This window comes from Mastigoproctus giganteus, chromosome 10 (genome assembly GCF_048544385.1).
Source record: "Mastigoproctus giganteus isolate SK-2022 chromosome 10, ASM4854438v1, whole genome shotgun sequence".
Taxonomy (NCBI): Eukaryota; Metazoa; Arthropoda; class Arachnida; order Uropygi; family Thelyphonidae; genus Mastigoproctus; species Mastigoproctus giganteus.
Window position 1 is genome coordinate 63,527,274 of NC_143584.1, and position 22,999 is coordinate 63,550,272.

Genomic DNA, 22,999 nt, shown 5'->3' on the forward strand with positions numbered 1-22,999 from the left:
GGTACGTGCACGAATGGATGAACTAAGCTTTCGAAATCAAAGCTCTCCGAATATTAATCAAAACAAGATAAGTATGCCCCTCGTGCGAGATATATACCGACACCGCGTAAACTAACAGATCAGTATGACTGCATGTATGAAAAGCAACTCCCTGAAATGCGCTCATTCCAAGACATCACGTGAAATGTAACAGGCGGACTTCACGCACAACGAATGGACTTCGTGTGACATAAACTCGCTCACTTCCAAGGTCTCGTTTTCGGTATGAAATGCTCTCGAGAACTCGAACGAAAACACAGAAGTAAGTCTCACGTGAAGTCAACGCGCTGACACTCCTAGTGTAATTGAGCGCGCACACTGATGTAAAATACATGCTGGCTCGCATGAAATACGTGAGTGGCCATTCCAACATCGAAAACTTCTGTGCCACTTTCACGTGATGCATGCAAGCGAAGAGGCTCCAAGCGATATGCATGTCCATATTACACGCGAAATGCATTTTAATTGAAAGCCAAATTAAGTAGTTTTTGTATTGCGCCTAGATAGGCACTTGTGAGATAAAAGAACACGAATATGCACGAAATAAATTACCTTTAATGATTAGTATCCGTGTTTTACAAGAGCGAGAGTTTTTAACAGTTATTTCCAGTCATCTACCAAGCCTAATTTGCTAGCGAAAAACTGAATTTATCTGTCTGAAATAAAGCGGGAGTAAGTGGTGGAGGAAAGTTATCGAAAACACTATGAGAAAACAAATTCGCGGTCTTTTCCTTATAAAAGAAGCAGTAAGGCAGAAAAGATGTTCTCGGAAAGCTATTTTCTTACGCAGCATTGGCTGTTTGAGATCTCGCCGTGTTTTCGTTTGCATCTGTGTTCAGAGATGTTAAAACTCCCGAAAGTAACCTTCCACTAGCAACAACATAATAGTAATCCTTGCAGATGCAAAGGAGAAACAAATCGACTCTCTCACTCTATGCATTTCTCTTGTAGTGGGGAATGGCTCCCTCCGGGTTCCTTAGTGTTTGTTTGGAGATGTCTCCATCAAGATCCACTCGTTATGCCTGGAAAAGGCTATTTGAAAGCATTCTCCAATGACATTGGAGAAAACATAATGTAGATATTCAGAGCTTAGTGGATTAAACAAGGGGGTTTAGACCGCTTAGTATGCAAGACTTGGTGTAAAGATATTGTAATGGTGAATACGAGACGAGTGAGTGAGCATTTCGGATTCACCTGCCGGTTTCAACGATAAGCTTTGTCAATTTATTTGCGCGTGTGTATTGAGAACGCAGGCTTTAAGCGGCTGCTGTTTTTTTTTTTTTTTTTTTCGTTTCTCCTTTTGTTTTTTTTATCTTTCCGCTCTTACCACTACTGTCTCAACGGTTATTAGCTTACTGTAAAAGTCATGCACGCAGGCAACGCCATTACTTAATTACTCGGGAATCTTAACATCTTCGGAACCTCGAAGTGAGCGCAAAGGCAGTAATAATCACGTCTTTTGTTCCGAAGTTTGGTTTCTATGTTTGGTGTACTCGGGAGCGTGCGTTGATATGCGCAGGGTTCTCGTGATAAGAACTCTCTTACATATCAACGATCTTTTTGGAATAAAATCGTATTCCGCATTACGCACTATACGAAACATTTGGAAAAGTCAGATCTCTGATATCCCAGCGTGTTAATCAGTATTCATCTCTTCAGAATACATGCGCTGCATAATCAAATTACGAGTACTCCAAAATAACTAAATAGATTTCTTTTCATTTGCGACACGGCTGAGGCGGGAAGGTTTACATATTCACTTCGTACGTATACTGAATTAGGAGCAGCCAGCTTTTCGGCTGCCCAAGTTCACGTGGGCCGTGAAAATTTCTTGGCGCAGGCTCGAATCCGCAGCCTGTACTTCTAGCCAATTGTAACTGCGAGATGTTTAATAAAAATCTTGTCATTGCTTAATCTCGAGATTCCCTTCAGCTTGCTGTGATGTCTACTAAATGCATAGTTCGTAGAACTGTTACAAGATAAGTTGTAGTAGTAGGGTTTTAGGTGCATCAGTGACTAAGGCCATGTTGCTCCGTGTATATTGTCTTTAAATTGCGCCTGTTCTGTGGTAGATTTTCTGTTTGCTGGACGAAAAACCCAAGTTTCTGGGAGAAAAACCATGCTACCCTCTCCTGAGACCGACTAACTCAGCCATGTCGTGAAAATGGCCCATAAAAATTCCTCCCATCATCGACGTGACTCGAACTCAGCTCATTTTCACCCGATGTGTGGAGGACGATAATCCTACCAACGATGCTACCACGAGGGCAAGGTAAGACAGCAAATAACTGTGGCTTATGTACAAGACAGATGGGGGATAGAATTTTCCCCTGCATTGGATCATGCATTCCCTTCAATCACTTCATGAAATGGTTTTAATAAAATATTCACGTCAATAAGTAAGATTATTGTAAGTAAGATTATTTATTATTACCATCATTAACACATTTTCTTACTTGAGACCACCTGAAATAACCTTTGAGTAGGGGGACGATTACAAAGTTCTGTCTGAATAGCACACTAACAATGTGTGTGTGTGGTCATGGCATAATTATTTACAGTCTCTTTGCTTAACAGTTTTTAACAATAAATTTAAAAATGCTTTTGTCGTAATGTAAGAAAATTAGATGCAATTAGAATCATATTAGATTGCTTACTTTTTTTTATGGAATAGAATCTTCCATAATGCTGACTCGACAGATAAAATCTCAGTGATTATAGCCCTATTATCCCTCCATCTGCAAGGGCGGTAAGGGCTTTAGTACACTTCCAGGAAGTGTACTAACAATGCAATACAATAACAATGCAAAAAAGATCTGTGTTCTATTCCCATTGTGCTGGGAGTAACTCGTATGGGCTTTTTTGACATAGTGCTCGAATTATTATTATTATTAATATCTGTTTATTTCCACAAAGTAACCACCCAGGATGGATATGCCACGAGAGTACTGTTTTCATTCTAGGGTACTACAAGCAACAACATATGTCACTTATACTGCACATGTGGGTTCGTCCTGAATATATTTCCATGTTTTCGCATTAAGTTATAAACATTATAATACGAATATATTTACACCTACTAATGAATACATTACTGCATTATTTTTCTTGAAACAGGAATTTTGGTTCCCTGACGTTCGCTTATGTCTAATACGATTCTCCCTCTCGGATATTCGGGAGAAAAAAATGCTCTAAATATTTCTATTATTTTAGGGAAATGATATACTGCGCCTCATGACCTTAGCCACCACGCACTTATTTTAAACGATGCAGCTGTCTTTGTCTGTGTATGTTTATTGTCTGCTTCTGCACCAAAGCAACTACGTTCAACCAACTAACTCTCGCCTTCCGTGACAGTGTGGTGGTTTCGCCACTTGTTTAGGGGTCTGAGTTCGATTCCTGTCGACGACTGGAAGACTCGAGGGTTAGCTGATCTCTGGCGTAGGGTATATGATGCTCCCCCCTCCCCCCCAAAAAAATCATTCCTGTTTTTTTTTTAACAAATTTAAAAAACAGTAAAAAATTTAACAAAACAGTTTATTTCTTGTTTGAGGCTAAGACTCAAAAACAAAATGGGTAAACGTTCTGTATTTGTTTATTTTTGGAAGGAAAACCGTGCAACTCTCACTCGGTAATGACTAATTCTGCCATGGTTTCCAGGTGAAAAATAGAGACATAAAAGTTCCTCCTTCTTGATGGAATTCGAACCCAGGCCTATTGCACATGGTGTGCAAGGGTAGAATTCGTACTCTCAAGACTTTCTCTCCCTCTCCTTCTCTAATTGGTTTGTATTCTGTTTTCTACAATCTTTTATTTTGTTTAGGTTTAATCGTTTCTTTAATTTTTCCCATATGGTTTCTTAACAAGTCAGAAAACCATACAGGAAAAGTTGAAAGTCTTGGAGTGTGCTTCTAAAATTTAATCTCCCTAAGAGAACTGTAAATATTAATTTGATTTGCTTCACAACTCTTATCATAATTACGATTGTCCTGTATTGGCACGTTTCCTTTTATTGTACGCCAAAGTAAATAATCTAATTCCCTCCATAAGCTTGCATGGATGGTATGACCATTTTGGTTGCGTGGCGTGGCTTGAGACTATTTGATTTTAGTTATCTTCTTTGGACACTTTTATTGAAACCGTCTTTTAATAGTAACCCTTAACATCTGGAAACCTAAATCTTCATGTGGATGACCAGGAACTAATTTTATTCTGATCATTTGTGCATGTGCACCCTTGGCCATTATGTGTTTTGCAATACATGGAACAACTATAATAATGGAGGTCTGCATATTAATACAAAACTTATGACTTGTAAAAATCGCTTCAACCGCAGTATCGCGCTTTAGAAGTGCCGAATGATTGACTCTGCAGGGTGAATGGAATGTTACTGGTGTTGGTGCAAGAAAGCAAACTATTTATTACAACCAACCAACACAAATTATTCATTCACTCGCTACATCAGAGTCTTTGATCGCTACACTCAAAAGGTATTTCTCTTTTATTTTTGTCAATCTCTTTTCACTATGATCCCTTTTATAAATTACCTGCTACAGATGTATCAAAAAGAGTTGAAACCGTCGTCTATAGCTGGCGTGCTTGTAAACATAAATAGGCAGTAACCGTCTCCTAGGAATGTACGACAAAATATAATAGCATTTGATCCCAAAGGTGCTCTATGCAAATATTAAAAATTAGCGTCAAGTATTTGACGCTAATTTCGATATCATCTAATAAGAAACAAACGTTTCTTATCAGATGATAGTGAAGCAATTCGTAGCAATTGTGTATTTCGTGGGTCAAAGAACCCTGAAGCTCCAATGTAGGAGATAGGACGCGAAATGTTTTTTTTGAATTCATAAATAAACCGTAATGGGGATCAAACAGTTGGATGGCAGCCTGCGATTCTAAGCGGTAGTTTGATAGTCGGAGATTTTCTAAACCAACAGCCACTGTCTCTCTGTACTTATCTAACTAATGGATGTCCAACATTACGAACGACCGGGAGGGATGACAATAGCATTTCCAGTACTTGGTCGATCAATGGAAATAATGTTTTCCTCCGTTTGAATCACAGCTCGCGGTTCCTAAACGTATTATTTGTGTTCAAATATATCAATACTAGGAGATTATATCCTCGGTGGCACGAAATTTATATTTTCAAACCGCAACATTACATTCAGATTAACTCTTATTTACCAGCATTTTGTAGCCGTTCATATCTAATTGTATGTATTTTTTTATATATTCATGAAGTCCACGCCATGGTATCGTCTACAGTTACTGATACAGCAAACAGCGTTACTGTCGGAAAGTATAGACAGTTGTTAAGCTCGTGTCACGCAAAAACAGCCAGCTAATTTTTACCAGTTGCCGAACAGGTGTCTACTACGTGGCGTGTGCTATTCCATCTGTAATTCACTTCAGTAGGATATTGCAAACGCCAGAAGATATTTATAAATAAAAGGTTTGAGGAATCTATTTGGATTCCGATCTCTTAAGTTGAGACTTCGTAGCTGCAGATGAATGTAAATTCCGAATATTTCTGGGGTAATATGTGAGGGTTTCCGTTTATTTTTTCTTCTCTCTTTCTCTCTGAGAATTAGTCTGTCAATCTTACGCGTGACCTCCCTCAAGTCAATCAGGGGAATCACGCATAAAAGGTTCGGGTGTACATCAGACAGAAAAGTCATTCTGCATCACCTTTAATGGCAGACTGGGTTAGGACAAATACATAGTGTGAACCGTTACGTCGCTGCAGTAAAACAACAGCCTCAAAGTGATTATGAAGAGCCATGAAGTAGGGAATCCTTGGAGTGGAGAAAAAGATTCCTTTGACGATCCCACAGTGAAGGGTATTTTACAAGAGGCACGATATTATCTTTAGCGTTTGCCCACCCAACAAGTTAAGTTACCCTACGTTCAATGCAGCACTTGGCCTCCATTTTCTCAAACGATAGCCGGGAGCTATTTGGGGTTGCACACGGATGCGGGGAATTTAAATAATTCAGCCAATTTGTGGGCTAGAATCGAATGCAAGTTAAGTGTCAAGTCATTTATTTCGCTAGCTTTCAAAAAAAAAAAAAAAACGTTTTCATGCGTCATAGTATTTTCTTTATTACTGTTATTAGTTCCGAAGTACTGCATTTTTATCGCCTTACATTTTTTTTTTCTTTCTGAAGGAATCTTCTACTTTCGGACTGAACCCATACACTTAGTTTTAACTCTTCTGTGCAGCCTAAATCGGTGTTTCTTAAGTTGTTTAACTCATGCTCATTCAGACTCACTCTTAAAATTATCGGTGGATAAGGAATGTTGCAAATCGAACATTTGTAGCCGTTAAAAGAAACATTGCCAAGAAGATAACTGTTGGTAGGCATATCTGGTAACCCTTTAGCGTTATGTCTCCCATGCATGCCTGTAGTTTCAAAAGAAAACGTTTGGATTTTTGGAGCTGGTGTCGCGATTCACAGTGAGAAACAAAGATCTTTCTGTTTTTACACAGCTGCTTAGAGAGAACCGAGTTTCGTGTAATTATGCATACTACATATTTTATGTACGCAGTGTACGTAAAATATGTACACTGCGTTTCACTTGAAATGCCTTTGCGTTTCATGTTGAAAACCACTGGGAAATCTATTAACTGACTTGGTGGAGTGTACCAATTTATTCTCTCTGTCTATGTATATATGCGTCAAAACGCTCCCTCTGTGTAATTATATGTCTAAAACATTTTAGCATAGTAATCGCTTTGTTCCATCATTTACTAAGTAATGCTCATTTAAAAAAAAATCTAATGGAACTTTTTTTGAAATCAATATATGTTTCTTGTACACGTAGTAGGTAATTTATTTGGAACGTCAGTCTGCAGCAAGAAAATCGAACATTCAGTCTGCGTGTTAATATGTCTACGTTTATGTATATCAGCTGATGGAAAACACATTTGTTCGGCAGCCCTAAAGAGAATACACAACGTAACCTGACCAATATAGTCTTGAAGTGAACATGGTGGGAGGCTACCGTTATCACTGCAACAGCGACCATGGTAAACCAGAGACTGTTCTTGGCTGAGAAAACGAGCAGTCAGCCAAAATATATGGCTAAAACCTAATAGCCGATACCCTCGAAGGGATCGGAAGCAATCTAAGATTGTAGAGACTTGATTGGATCAAGTCTCTACTGCCCCCAGATACGATGCTTTTAACATTATCCAGTTTAGAATGCAGTAAAATAAAATAAATTTTCTGTTTACACTCCAGGACAACCATATAGGGTCAGGGGAAGTTCACAAAATAAAGAATATAAGGTTACGTGGGTAGTAGATGATTCTGACACGCCCTATCCCAATTTGCAAGATACAGAAAGAAACTCTGCAGTACAACAATAATCACAGGACCTGAATACTAAAGGGCTGGAAAAGTATCGTCTTGTATGATGAATCCCAGTTCCATACAGATGACAAAAGGTACGAAAAATGCAACATAAAACTCAGCATTTGTGGTTTAAACATTATAGGCTTATGGGGACATCACCATCCCTATCAGCCTTCAATGGTTTAGGTTATTATGGTATGCGAGTGTTTTTAAAATCATTGGAATCCTAAAATCTACAGCAAAAAGCCTGAAAGTGGCGTAGATCCTGTTTGCATACCTCCGTAGGCCAAGTACATATAGTATAATGACGAATGGCTCTTTCCCCCCTCCTTAATGATAACCATCTTCACCATGACAGTGCGCCATCATACCTAGCGTAGAGAGTTATCCTTATACCACTTTCTAAAGCATGTGTATACAAGAACGCCCAGTGGATATTTGCATGATGATATCGAATGCGTTATTTTGCGTATGGGTCCCCTACTTCGATCTATTTTTATGAAATTAAGAAACACTCTTTAAGTCCCCACACCATCATCTCCTGGAGTCCGGGCTGCTGACAGTCTCTATTATTTTAGACGCGAATGAAAACCCTGTACATTAGTGGAATGCTAATGTATATTAGTGAAATGCTGATGTCCACCGAGTATATTCTTCATCTTCTGGATAAAGGATGAAAGGCAGTTCCGTTTATATTTGATGTGTTAATTCTTTTAAGTGGCACTTTCGTACGTATTTCAGTTGGAAGAATTTTAGGCATAATACATCAAAATTTGCAAGGCACGTGATTGATTATTTCGTTTTGAGATGTTTTATTTGTGCATGATTCCAGATGTTCTTCTATCAGTTTACCTAAAGAATATTATAACATTCGATTGGAATAAATACTCCTCTCCCTCCCGTCTAAAATATTGTTTACAAGTTTAAAATAGTCAGATTTTAAAAATGCGACCTCCTCTTCTTCTTCTTCTTCTTCTTCTTCTTGATTTATTTCTTACTTCCTCCCTTAGAAAATTAGGAAATTTTCAAATCTTCGCATTAGTGTTTCCCCTTTACCCAGAGGCACACAGACCAGCAACGATTAGCTGGTTTGATCATCGTTAGATAACCACAGAACAGTACTGATTAAAAATCGTGGGAGATAAATGTAATGGAAAAAAATACGTTGTCTCTCCATTTGGCCAGAGTGCAAGATGTGTGGTACTTTAATATTTGTTAGTAAAACTTGGCATTTATAAAACTGTTTGCATAATTATCTCGAAATTCATTCGGACTAATTTATGTAGGCAGATAATGGAATTAATAACTGGCTACCTTAATGGGTAATAAAAATTCAAAGCGATATTCTTTGTGCAGTGCAATGATGGAATAACTATTCTGTGTGGTCTGCTAACGAACTAGATAATGGAATCCAGTCTAAAAATGAAAACAGTTACTTTGTAATGAATTCGCATAGTTCATATTCTTCTTGTTATATCGTAAAATGCAACATTGAATAAATGTACCACTACACCACTGCTTATCATGCCGCAACTTCAATAGTAGTCCGTTCAATAAACAAGTGTCTGAGAGGTCTATATGAATTTACAATTATACATAGTCGAATAATGTTACCAAGGTCACATTTAGTAATCAGTAGAACATGTCTTTATGTTAATTGCTCAACTAACTTTATGTCGGCTATGCATATACCCGCATAACTAAGCTCGGTTTTAACAGGTAACCCATGGTATTAATAACGGAATAACTGTAATATTTCTCGTAAAAATGTAGATTTAAAATTCCTTGACCAGTCGTCTGTCAATTACACAAGCGAACTCTCAGAAATTCGTCTTTCCTTTGTTCTCTAAGTCGTTTAAAAGTATCGCTTACCTGCCAGTCTTGGTGATGATCATTTCGGTGCCTAGTTCGTGAAACTTGTCCCATAAGTCCTTGTTCTCCAGATGACAGTCCACCGTGAGGAGCTCATCACAGTTGCATCGAGGTTTCAACCCGCTGGCAAATGGATTCACGGAAGTTTTACTGGCTGATGATCCCGTAGATGCAAGCGGAGACTCGGTGTCCTCCCTGGCTGCGGTGCTATCTGAAGTGTCTTCGCTGACCGCTACAGGCTGGCAGTCTTCGTCTGTACCGTCCTTCCCGCCAGCATGCAGCGGAAGAGGCGGATCAAGAGGCGATGGAGAATGCCCAGGAGATAAACTTTCGGTGTCCGATACGATAGGAGATGAAGGCGGCGGCTTGAAGGAGGGAACATCGTCGCGTTTCGTCTGCCTCTCTGCGGTGTTGTCAATCAAGTTGTTTATAGCTGGAAGGTAAAAAAGGTAATTGTAAGTAGCGCATTGAGCAGTTTAACTCCACACTAATATTACACTGTATATACATTGTTTTGCCCTACTGTTTTGAATGCCTGTTGGTATGTGCTAGTTTGGTGTTCGGAAACTGACAACCAGAATCGATGAAGAATGAATTATGTTTGGATCAGTAATTGGTGAGCCTGAAAGTTAATTGATACCGAATGAATGAAGTTTGGCATCATAATCGAATATTTGTGGGAGCCTTCGCCTCAAATAAACTTTCTGTAGTTTTCTTGCCATTTTAGAAGTCGCTTAAAACGACCATAAAATCTAGGGGATTTCTTTTTAAGAAATAAGTCTAAAAACGACTTTAAACCACAATATAACAATGAATGCTTTATCCTGTATTTTGAGAAATAAAAGACATTTTCTGTTCCTTAGTCGTATGTAAATTTACAAAGCAACTCTATAACTGTTAACGTACTTTGTCTTTTATGGGATATGTTATTCAAATAACTAATTATTCTGTTCAAAAGAACAGAATAATTATTTGAAGCTTCATGTCCAGTACCGCTCCTTCTTATTATAGTTCAGAAGAAAGCAGTACGTCGAAGGAGGATTCGGAAATCCTTTCTTGTATATGATTCGCTTGTTTACAGTAAGATCGGAGGCAGTTAAAGACATAGGGTGTGTCGGTCTGAAAATTGCGTGCATTCCAATACAGTTTTTTAAGTGTGAGAAACCCTTACACCTCCCGCTTGGTCTTTCTCATGTGACAACAAAAGAATTTTAGTGTTGACTCCTAAAAAATGCGGACATTGATATCAGCATATTTTATGGATTCATAGAGAGGTATTGTTTGCTAAACTGAGTTATTTTAAGCTCCGTACTATGGAAATTTCTTTAGAAGTTAACCCCCCCCCCTCCTCCTTGAATAACTGGTGTCTATATCATGTTAAACATATATTTCACGTTATGTACATAACATGAAATGTTATAATAATTTATTAATTTGTAAAATTAAGTTAAGTTACAGCCATTATTGGCATAACATTGGCTAAATTAAATAATATATGTTACTGGATATTATCTCATTCGAGGAGCTACATCTTCAATGCGGTTTTCATCTCACTCTTGGAAACAACCCCCATAAATGTTAATTACTGCCACCTAGAACATCGTCACCTTTGCTAAACTTATGACGGAAAGACTGGAGCCACTAGACATCGCGCTACCTAACACGATCAGAAGAATAGCTAACCAGCAAAGAGCGCAACTCTCATAAAGCGTTCATCTCTTGATCAGTTACGCTCTTTGAGTACCAGCTAACACATTCAGATTTGCCAAATTACAGGGACATCGATTACATTGATCTTCATGGAATATGTGAAGGTAGGGAACACAAAAAGATGGTTTCTTTCGCTAATCTACAGTTTGAAAACAACCTTTGATTAATGAACCTATGAAAGATTTATGCTTAGTACGCATTTACTGAATATATTTATGTTATCCGATTATCAAGTGTTATGTGATTTACACTTTTGCTGTAAAATTTTGATAAGTTTACTAATGTAGAGTGTATGCTTAAATATGCGTGTACACATAATTTATGCAAGCATTGTGTTATGATTTTCTGTAGTGCTCTACTAATATATGAATACTGTGTTGGCACCAATGTAGTTTACTGTAAATAATTTGTAATTTACAAGAAAATAATTTTGCTGAATAAACGGTAATAATTTGCCAGTAGATACCAAGTAATATTCTCAGAAGACTTAAAATACAATAATGAAAAGGTGTGTGTGTGTGTGTGTGTGTGTGTGTGTGTGTGTGTGTGAGAGAGAGAGAGAGAGAGAGAGAGAGAGAGAAATAAAACCTGTACCTATATCGAGACTAGAGACCATCAGGTCTACTTATGGCACACAGAATAGAGATAAAAAGTTTCAGACAGCACGTAACTGTCTGGCGACATTTTCTATCATTTTGTTCTCATCACTCGTCGCTGACAAGTATTTTTGCAGACGGTAAGAGAGGCGTCTTCTAGTAGATGAAACAGCGCAACCCCCCTGTCAGTTACTGCCATGCTCAGAGAAGGCCTTTAGGGAATCGAAGACGCCACAGAGTGCACTAAGTATTTGCCATTCTCACATTCCTGGATAGAGAGCTGTTTGGGGATGGAGGCAGAGTCCATATTCCTGGTTGGCCACCGTTCCTTGCTTCGAAATCAAATTAGGTTAATCGAGGATGCGGCGGTTGTCCGTCACTTAATGTAGTGGAACAGATGGCTTCTTCATTAACGTCAGCTCTTTGGAATGGGAGACTTCCATGAAGACAGGTGCTGTCATCTCCAACCCTCTCTAGCGTCTGTCCCAGCCTCGTTCACACTGCTGTGATAAAAGATAATATGCACTATCGAGGTAACATTACATTCGCGCCAGCAACCCAAGACACCAGTTTGTATTTCAATTAAAGGTCCATGGAGGAATGAATGGTGTCAGTCATATTTACCTGTGTGTTCTATTGATCAGGGATTCCTGTTTCCTGTCTATCTCTCTCTATATATGTGTCTGTCTATTATATAGAAATCCAGTATTAAAAATGTAATATTTTAAACTAGTTTTTTTTTCTTCAACCTTGATATACATAAAGGCAGTTTTATGTACAATAAACAGCCGGGTTTGCATTTTTAATCTGTTTTTTTTTTTTTTTTTCCTTAAAATTTATTCATTAAACTGTGTTTATTTGTCGTCCTCTTCGCATTATGATCTTCCCTTTGATTTCAAAGACAATTTAAAGTCCTATTCAAGAAATGTATCGGCATTCCAGCGCTGACATCCACTGCATTGCCTAACTTTGCATATTTCATTTCTTGAAAACTATGAAATATTTTTCTGTGCAACTCAATTTTATGAAGCCAGAGTAATAGAATTACTTTCACGTCACGTTTCAATCTGGAAGAGTGGGTAGACCATTTGGATGAATTATTTGTTACAAAAGATGGACACTGTTGGATGTGTTATTTGCCATAAAATTGTACTGCAACTGTATCTTAGTCCTAAGACACAATTACTTGTTAGACCTTATAGTTTATTGTATAATGGATTATTACAGACAAAACTTTTAGTGGCGTCTACACTAAAACAAACTATATAATTAGACTGTGGAAAGAACAAGAAAATCAAATACGCTGTACGTTTGTTATTTTGGTGTGCATTAGTATTGCGATAAATCTGCTGTGGTTAATGTAAATAATCGTAAGTAGAAATAATAATGCTGATTTTTGAAATTAAAAAAAATCATAATTTAATTTAGATAAAGGAGAGATAAGAAAGTAACTTCGCCAAATCTTTTTTTCTCTTTTCGGCAGCAATATGAGATATACTGACAGAAAATTAACTTGAAAGCAGTAAAAAAAATATAGCCTACCTTGTGTGCTCGTAGTACATTAATTGCAAAGCACTGAGCATATGATGCAGATTTAGACAAGATGAGGCCCTGAGTCAAAGCATGTGAAGGGAACCCCTCCACAAAAATACGTAATTATAGATTTTTAAGTTCACAAAAGGAAACGTGAAGGAGACCCCCCCCCCCTCAGATATCGAGGTTCCAAGCCATTGTTTATTTGGTTTATGCCTCAATCCCATCCTGATAGCATGTTCATATTATTTACAATTATGGGTAATATCGTGGTAATACAATTATAGTGATGCAGACACTCTTCATAAGGATCATGCATACAACATTACTATATACACTCAGTGATCACTGAATTATGACCACCTACCTAATACTTCGTAGGTCCTCATTTTGCCTTCAGTACAGCAGCTATCTGACGTGGCTTTGATTCAACAAGATGTCGGAAGCGTTCGGGAGGTATGGCCAACCAAGCTCTGTGTAATGCGGTCAGAAATGCAGTTATGGAGGAGATTGGTGTATCCAGACGCCTGATATGCCTTTCCATAGGGTACCACAAGTGCTCTATGGAATTGATTTTGGGGGAAGTTCGGAGGCCAATCGATATGCTGGAAGTCAGAACTGTGTTCCTCAAACAATTCCTGCACAATAAGTGCGCGTTGGTTCGGCGCATTATCATCTTGGAAAACACCATCGCCATTCGGGAAAAAGTGTAACATAGCGGGGTGTACCCAGTCAGCAAGCAGTTGACGATGGCGGAGACCACTGATACGTTGTTCCACATGCACCAGGGGTCCAAGTTCCTGACAGTGAAACATGCCCCACACCATACAACCGCTTCCACCTGCCTGCACTTTTGATAACATGCATGATGGATCAAGAGCCTCTGTTGTTGACGCCAAATCCGTACACGACCATCCACGGTTTGGAGTAAATAATGTGACTCATCCGACCAGCACACTTTCCAGTCTTCTGATGTCCAACTTGCATGCTCTTTGCACCAGGCGAGTCTTTTACGCCAATGAACCTTGGTTAGGAGAGGATGCCGTAGGGGTCGTCTGCTGGTATAACCCATACGTGTGAGCGTGCGTCGCATGGTCATGCCAGATATTGTTCCGGGTTGGTCGATGTTGTATTGGGTAGTCAACTCTTCAACAGTGCTTCACCTGTACTAGTCGTGGGACCCGGCGCTCACCTCTAACATCAACCTTTCGCTGATACTTTTGCAGTTTTGCCGTCGGGTCGTTGTTTGACCATTTTGACGCCAGTTCTGGTACACTTTAAATACGGCGGTTCAGTCGTTTGTTCAGTCGTTTGGGAAATGATGGCAACAGCTCGTCGAGCATCCACAATCTGTCCTTTATCAAAGTCCAATAAATCCTTCCTTTTACCCATCACGCTCGGAATTTTACTAAATACTGAACCACTGATACCTTATCTATGCTACGTAGGTCGACTAAGTGCGCACTCTTGTACCTCACGTGGTCAACGGGTTGCATTCAGTTTCCATAGGGGTGATCATAATTCAGTGATCACTCAGTGTACATCTTTTTTATGCGTCTGAAACATACAGATGCAATTCAAAGCAAAATACAAAGAATTTTTTTTTTTTTATCTCTCTAAATTATCAATAAGAGAAAAAAATCAAATATAATTTAAAAATTGTGTTTCTGTTATCAAAAGGTATAATAGTCCGTGTAACGGAAATAATTTACATTTCCGTTACATTTCTGAAACGGAAATGTAAATTATTAAAAATTTAATTGGTTTTTTGAATACATACGGAGATTACTAACTCGCTCTTGCCTCCCTGCATATTTTATGTGTTTATTGCGAATGTGCTTTTTTTTCCCAGAGAGAGAGAGAGAGTTCTGGTGTTACGTTCATGGAAATTATTTCTTATTAGGGCACTATTGATTTTTTTGTTTGTTTTGAATTTTGAAAAGTGGAAACTAAGACCACGAGGTACCTATCCGTAAACTGCGTGTGTTCTGTTATCGGTTTGTTTGTTTTGCGGTATGAACAGGCCTGACAGGTCCTATCAGGCTTTTTCTTCTTCGACTATCTTAATTCACTTTATAAAGTGCTGAGATGATTTTTGCGTTCACGGTGACGTTAAGACCCTCATGCCTCTGACCCAACCCTTAAATCCAAAATTGCGCTGACCCAAATCAACCAGAAGTTTGTTGATTCGACGAAAAACGTACTTAAATTTAACTTCTTCCTCCTTAACCTGGATAAAACTGTCCTGATAATGTTCTTTCTCAGGTTGACACCAACAAGCCACAACTAACGCTAAGAGCGGAAATAATTCTTATCGTTACGGATCATAAGAATTTAAATGTAATATTTAATATCAAACTGAGCTTTGACCCACAAATTCAAATGCTTCTTCAGAAACTTAACAGTCTACACTGGACTTGCAAACAGCATCTGCTATGGGTTAAAGAGCGAAGCACCGAGGTGAAACACTATAATGCTGAAATATAGGCATCAGCCCTAGCCTAACAGAAGGCAATCTTTGCCGTAGATATTGGTTACTGAAATGAAAAAACAAGTAGCACTTCCCACACATAAGTTCCAGAATACTTGCCAACCAGCTAGAAATCAATCCAGAGATTACAACCATAACGAGTTGGAGGAGCAAACATCTTTCGAGTTCTCTGAGCAACTAAATTGGAGCCGATCTCCTTGCCTTTACTGTGATATAGAGTCCTGATAATATCTGAACTAGATTATGGAGCACCAGTGTATAGATCTTCAAGACTGTGTCCTCCGCTGGATAGAACCCGTTCACCATAGTACAATACGCATTGCCCTAGGAGTATAACGCACATCTCTAATACATAGTCTAAATAAAATTAGATCTACGCCTGAACACCCAAAGTAACAAACACTTTATTTCCCCAGTACTATACCCTATACCAAATCTGCCCTACTGCTAACCAACCTCTAAGCCTGAGAATCAAACAACTGTTAGCAGATTTAAACCTGACTTTTTGATAATGTTGAAAATACAACTATAGTTTTCCCTGCTCCCTCGAACGTGGCTCCACCCCTATGTGAATTATACCTCTGTGAATGGAGAAAATCTGTTCTGCATGATGAAAATTTCTTGCAATTGTACCACTAGTTCAGTTTCGCAACTAGTGTATGCTAGTCTTGCAATTGTACCACTAGTTCAGTTTCGCAACTAGTGGACCAGTTTATGCACCAGTATATGCTGCCCTGTGCACAAATGGCTCGAAGAACGACACCCATGTTAGAATAGATAGTTTTTCCCAAACAAATATCGCATTTGGCCTATCGTCTGCCATACGAGTTCAGTATATTTTCTGCTAAACTAACAGTAGTTCAGGTGCCCTAAAGTATATTGAGACCTCTGACATCCAAAAGAGCACAGTTTTCATTTTCGTTAAGGCTGAGAAAATTGCTTAGAAATTTGCTTTAAGCCCCGAAAAACGGCATGAACACCACCCAAACAGTTTTAATGGAATTAATCACCTCATTCAATACCTTAAGGGAACTTGGGAAAAGCACGGAGTTCTGTTGGGTCCCAAGACGTATAGCACTCCCAGGCAATGAACTAGCCAACAAGGCTACCCGATTGCCAAATGCACTCAGGCCATAACCAACAATCCAGAAAAAATCTCAGTGGCAACTGATTTGACAAAATCAACATACCAATAAGCCCGAACGTATCAGGCCAGTCGTCAAACAATGGCTTCAAACTTCATATCAAATTGCAAAGAGGAGGCAATATTAACTCGTCCGAGAATAGGCCATACAAATATCTCTCATGTTTATCCTTTAAAAGCGGATGATCCCCCTCGGTATTATGACTTTGACATTGTGCTTACAGTCAGACATATCCTCTCTGAATGTACAAAATATTCAAGAGAGCGCGACAGGACCTCGTAAATCCAGTCACAAACGAAGTCTCACATACATTTGTCTCATTTTTCGACAATGAAACAAATGTTTCAAACATTTTCACTTTTATAAAAATATTACTGTAGGTAGTGCGATATTTAAGACTTCACTGGAATAGCTTTTAAGATATCCGAGTTTCGATCAGCGAGTTGTGATTTATCTCTATCCTCGAACTGGATAACTTGGTTACCATATATATCGCACATTGTGGTCATAGATGAAGGTGTGTCCAAACAATTCTCAAGCAAGCAAACAAAAAAAAAAAAAAAAAAAAAAAAAAATGAGCCTACTATATGATATTATTCGAAGGTTTTGGAAATCAGTCTCTCTCTCTCTCTCTCTCTCTCTCTCTCTCTCTCTCTCTCTCTCTGTTCTTCCTTCTCCCGTTATAAGCGAATGTCGTTAAAAAGTAATCTGATGCAGACCAAATATCCGTTAGTTTTCAGAAAACTGTATTTCAAAATGTATTTCCGAACTACACTTCGCAACAGCAATAATGACAGCAAAAATCCTTTGGCCCGCCCCAAAATTTCTTTTGCATTGTTATAACTGCATCGAGCCATGAAAGAAAAATAACGGTTGACTGACACTATTCATACAACGGCACAGGAAGCTCTGGACTCTTCTGCAAATACAGAAGGTGGACAAAACAATGGAAATACATGATATGAAAGTATTAGTTTTTTAATGGCTGTGTGACGTGTTTATGAATATGCAGCGATGATTTTTTTTGTTTCTCGGAGGTAGTACTGTGAAGGAGAGACAATAAAAGCTGAGGTTTATTTAGAGGTGATATAAAAGGTACATGAAGAAAATAACCGGCCTGTCTGAATTCCAAATTGGTCAAATTGTTGCTGCACTCAGGGCCATCGGAGACTCACACTGCTGATTTGTTTAATGTATCCAGAGCAACTGCATCGAAAGTGATGTCTGCATTTACCAATTACGGAAAAACAAAATCTGATAAAGACGAACTGTGGAAGAAAATCGAAGCTGACTGAAATACGCCACCGGACATCGAAAAGGGTTGTAGCCCGAAAACATAAAACTACTGCCTCAAAAAATTACATCAGAACCTAATGTGAGTTTCAGCAATCCTTCATAAAGCTGAAATTTATGGCAGAGCCGCTATTGTCAAGCCACTCCTTACTGATGGTAATGCTAGAAGGAGGATGCAGTGGTGTAAGAACAAAAACTGGACATTTGATGATTGGAAACATGTTTTAATTTCAGAATCATCATCATTCACACTTTTCCAACATCAGGGACAGTTTATGTTTGGTAAATGACAAAAGAAGCGCATCAGCCTTTATTTATCCTACCAAATATAAATATAGTGATACATTGGTCAAGGACAGATTCCCTTCACTGCAGTAAATTCCAGAGGATCCTGGCTGTCTTGTACCAACCATCAACCATGGGGGAGGATCAGCACTGATTACTTTGATATTCTGAATGACCAGATTCATCCCATGGTGCAAACATTGTTTCCCAAAAACAATGCCATGTTGTTTTAAGATGATATTGCTCAATACACACAGCCAGATGAGTCGAATCTTGGTTTGGGAGCATGGAACTGAGACTAAGCATCTGCCATGGCCTGCACAATCACCAGACGTGAACGTTATTGAATCACTATGCGCATATTTGGAGAGGAGAGTGAGAAGTAGACTTCCTCTACCTTCTTCACTCAAGGAGCTTGAGTGAAGGTGAACGTTCCTCCATGAAGAGTGGTCCAATATTCCTCTTAAGAATTCAAAATTTATCGAAATCTATTCCACGTACAAACTTTAAAAGAAAAAGGTGGCCAACGCCATATTAGCGCATACCTATAACTCACAGGTGTTTTATTTTCACAACTCGCTGATCGAAACTCGGATATCTTAAAAGCTATTCCAGTCAAGTCTTAAAAATCTCAATTAATCGATAGTTGTGCCAATTATATTTAAATTCCATTTTAATGGAGGTTTTCTAAATTATTTTTAGAAAATTTAGAAACTTAAAAAAAGAGGGGATCGTGCAAAATCTGAAACACATTAATCTTGAAAAGCATTGAACGCATATGCTACTGTTTCCACAACCTGAAGGCTGCGTTCAAAATAATTTTCGATTTCTGTTATTCTCCCCTCTTCCTTACTGTTCATTAGATAACATCATTTGGAAAGAACCAATGAAACTTATCTGCACGATCAAAAACGGTCCACTTGACATATTACCATCAATTTCCTTTAATTTATGACCATGAAGTTAGGTGTGCGTCGGCCATTACGTTGTGTTTATTAATAGTGACAGATACTTGGGAACAGGACGGCTCTGGACACCTCGTCAGCCCATTTGTTTTGAGAAGTGGCTTTTAGAGTGAGTTTAGTTGGCTTCTCATCGTCTTGCTTATAGATGTTTAAAGCACAAATAGAGCTTGGGAAATGTAAGTAGCTGCTCCTTTTCAGTTTAACTTATACCCGCACTATCCTTGAACTAGTCATGTGATTAATAGCTCTCGGGAAAGAAACAGAAGCAGTTTCAGTAGAGAGAGAGAGAGAGAGAGAGAGAGAGAAAGTGTGTGTGTGTGTGTGTGTGTGTGCGCGCTCTTAAGCATACTCTGCTATTAAGCAACATTCCTAATTTCTGTATATATTACATTAGTTTCTGAAATTCATATCTCTTGTCTTAATTAGCAGCTTGGATGCATTAATATACTGTTACGGATATGCACGCCCAGATGGGAAGGCTCAATGTCCTCATTTGTAGACGATGGAAAAAGTTGAAACATGAGTTCGATTTCCACTACATACGAAGAGATTTTCTTCGTACGTTATTAAATAGCTCCCTTATTATATATTATTCTTTCCCTTCGCATCTAGTAATCAATGTAAGGATGATTATGCTGGATAATTTTCATGCAGGTTAAATTCATATACGAAATTTGATCAGTAAATGGGAATGACTCATTTTTTTTTTTTTTTTTTTTTTTTTTAATAAGAATTAAACTAATGAAATTTATTCTGTCTGAAGCTGTCCCTACCAGTCTGTGTGCATTTCGGGAAACTTTTTTTGTTATTCCTGTTCTGGAACGCAATTTCAATATCATCAAATATAGTATATATGTTTTAAAAAGAACGTTTTGGCTTCGCAAACAGAAAGAAATTGTCTACAACATCATTGGTCAGAAACTAACCCACAACCATATTTTACCTAAAGTTGTACTGGCATGTTACATCCAAGTCTTAGTTATATTTTCTGCAGACTGTCTCACAGTTGATGATGGCGCACTCGTATAACTTTAACTTTACCACTAAACACGAATACGTGGTACACTGTATTAACCAGCATTGTACCCACAGTCAATCTCAGCTGTCTCGCTCTCCACGGAGCCCACCGTGACAGCATAATGATTTCACCACTTGTCACGCGTTCAGAGAGGTCAGGGTTCAAGTCCCGTCACACACTAGAGGAATTTCTATAGGTCTTTTCAATTGGGACAGCAGTTAGCCGATCTCAGATAGAGTGAGTGGTGTTCTTCCCCGTGAATTATTCCCGGTTTTTCAACCCACAAAACTTGCAAATCGGTCCTTGAACGCGAATTTCTACAATCATAATACGCAATGACGCAATAATATGGACGGAGTCATTGATGCCCCCAAAAACTAACAATAACTCTCTTCGGATACGGTAATGTTAGCCCTCTACCATTGGAAACATTCTTTTTCCTTCTCATGATCGCTCCTTCTGGTACAGAGGATTCGCGATTCGGGTGCAGAGAGCGCCCATGCTGACATGAAAGATTGTACAGGGTTGATGCGATAGCTTCCCATTGCTCTTCATCCCTATATCTATTTTGTCTGTTCCAACGTGAGTTCACAGTTACATGTTGTGCATGCTGGAAAAAAAAAAAAAAAAAAAAAAACAGGAGCAAGTGAAGCAGGGGAATCCCGTTCCCTCCACCTAAGATCGACTGACCCACTGCGTTTGGAGAGTCCTTTAGAAATTCCTCCAGTTTTGGACAGGACTCGAAACCAGACTTCTCCAAAGTTTATATTTATTTGCTATAGAGTAGATTTTCCATTCATATCGCTAACATTTGAACAATTTAAGCTTTTCGTTTCCTGTATTCCGTTGAACTTCTAAGGTTATCTTAAAATTATAAATACTCAAACGCTGTATAAATATTCCTTTATGAATATCCCTTGTTATAATCAAACACAGTCAGATGATACAAGTTTATTAGCTATGCAGCAATGACACTATTCTCTCCTTATATTCTATAACAAACACATTCACTTCATTTATTAATCAGCAACCGTATATGCATGGTGATACATATTAAACTTAGCGTATTCAAACGCACCCTCAGAAGTAACCAGTTGTGAACCACGCTGAAGCGATTCCAGAAATTTAAAATAATAATAATCCCCTTGCGTTATTTAAAATAACAGAAGAGCGCTCTAAGGAAATTTCGGACCATCGAAAAGTATTCATTCTTTAGAAGAATGAATACTTTACGAGAACGAATACTTAACTTCCTGATTACCGTATCAGCTGGAGTGCAAACGGGTGTATCCAAAGCATGAAAAATCCTGTGTTCGAATTCCCACGAGACGGGGGAATTTTTATGGGTGTGGTTTCTTACCGCGGCCGAGTTAGTCAGTCTCGGGCGAGATTTTCCTCCACAAACTCGTCCAGCAGTCAGGCAAACTGACCATAAAACATAAATAAATTTTCTGTTTATACTCCGGGGATGACCACACAGACAGAAGAGTATCTTACAGACATATACCAACGCCGCATAGCCTTCATAATAATATGATTTCTAAATCTGAAGCAACAGATTGTTTAGCAGTGCTGCCAATCAAACAAATTGTCACACAACGTTGTCAATTTACTTATATCATTGCTGCTGCTGAATTTGCTTTGGCAGTAAAAAAGCAATGCAAGAGTAGTTCTTACATCTGTAAATTCCATGCAAGATCATCCACAAGATCACCCATAGCTGTTATCTCCAGATCCTTCCACTTTTCCAGCGACATTTTGCCGCGTAATTTTTTTTTTTTTTTTCATGAAACATCAGATCCAGAATCCCGTGGAACATTTTACGTGCTGATGGGACTCGTTTCACCTAAATTTTCACGCAGATAATAAGAAATGTCAAATATGGGCCTAAAAACTCTTGGGCAACGAAGGCCTTTAAATTCTTTATTGATCGTTATGTTAATTTTGCGACTGGCGAACATTGTACTCCACGGTCTTCGATGCACTTCACGAACGTTCCTGATTGAAGATCATCTTCATACGGTAGCCATTAGCTTGAAATTACTCGTCTCTATACTTTTAAGGCTCTGGCCATCTCAACTTGCGATTGACCTCTTATCATCTTCCATGACCATTCACTGCTCCAAATCGTTCAAACTTGCGCATTGCGTTAATGAAAATACCTAAAGAAAACGTTATATGTATATGGCGTCAGAGTATAAAATAATGGTGTTGTTAGTAATATGAGCTTTTATAGCCTTCCTGATTTGTACGTTCTGAACAAATCAAAACAAAAAATACAAAATTCTATTTCTAGTTCAGAAATTAAAATTTAATTTGCTTTTGGGGAAAAAGAGAGGCTTAAGACATACAAATTGTCTTGTAAACCATTTATTAATAAACTTTCCGTTAATACCTCAGAAGGGTTTACAAGATACAGCGAATACAAGAACGTCGCCATATTTAACAGTTATGCGAGCTTGAACGACTGTTAATTCAAACTCGTGCACTACCCAGACCTTCGATTTTGATTACTCAACTACGTCGCCCTCTTCAAGTTGGACTTTAAAAAAACAAAAACTTATTCCTTAAATATGCTTTTAATAAGGAGATCGCTAGTTACTAATGAACACATAAATTGAGTTGTTTATTAACTGTTTTTCCCTTTTCTTTTGACTTCGGAATCTTTATGATTATTAG

General features: G+C 38.4%; 1 protein-coding gene across 1 annotated transcript in view; it reads right to left on the reverse strand.

The window, feature by feature from the left end:
• LOC150079056 (T-box transcription factor TBX18-like) overlaps positions 1 to 22,999 on the reverse strand; it is a 153,907-nt gene that overhangs the window by 99,929 nt on the left and 30,979 nt on the right. Inside the window, exon 2 of the mRNA XM_090383644.1 lies at positions 9,285 to 9,717. Within this exon, the coding sequence (XP_090239770.1) occupies positions 9,285 to 9,717 (433 nt within the window). The remainder of the gene's footprint in view (positions 1 to 9,284; positions 9,718 to 22,999) is intronic.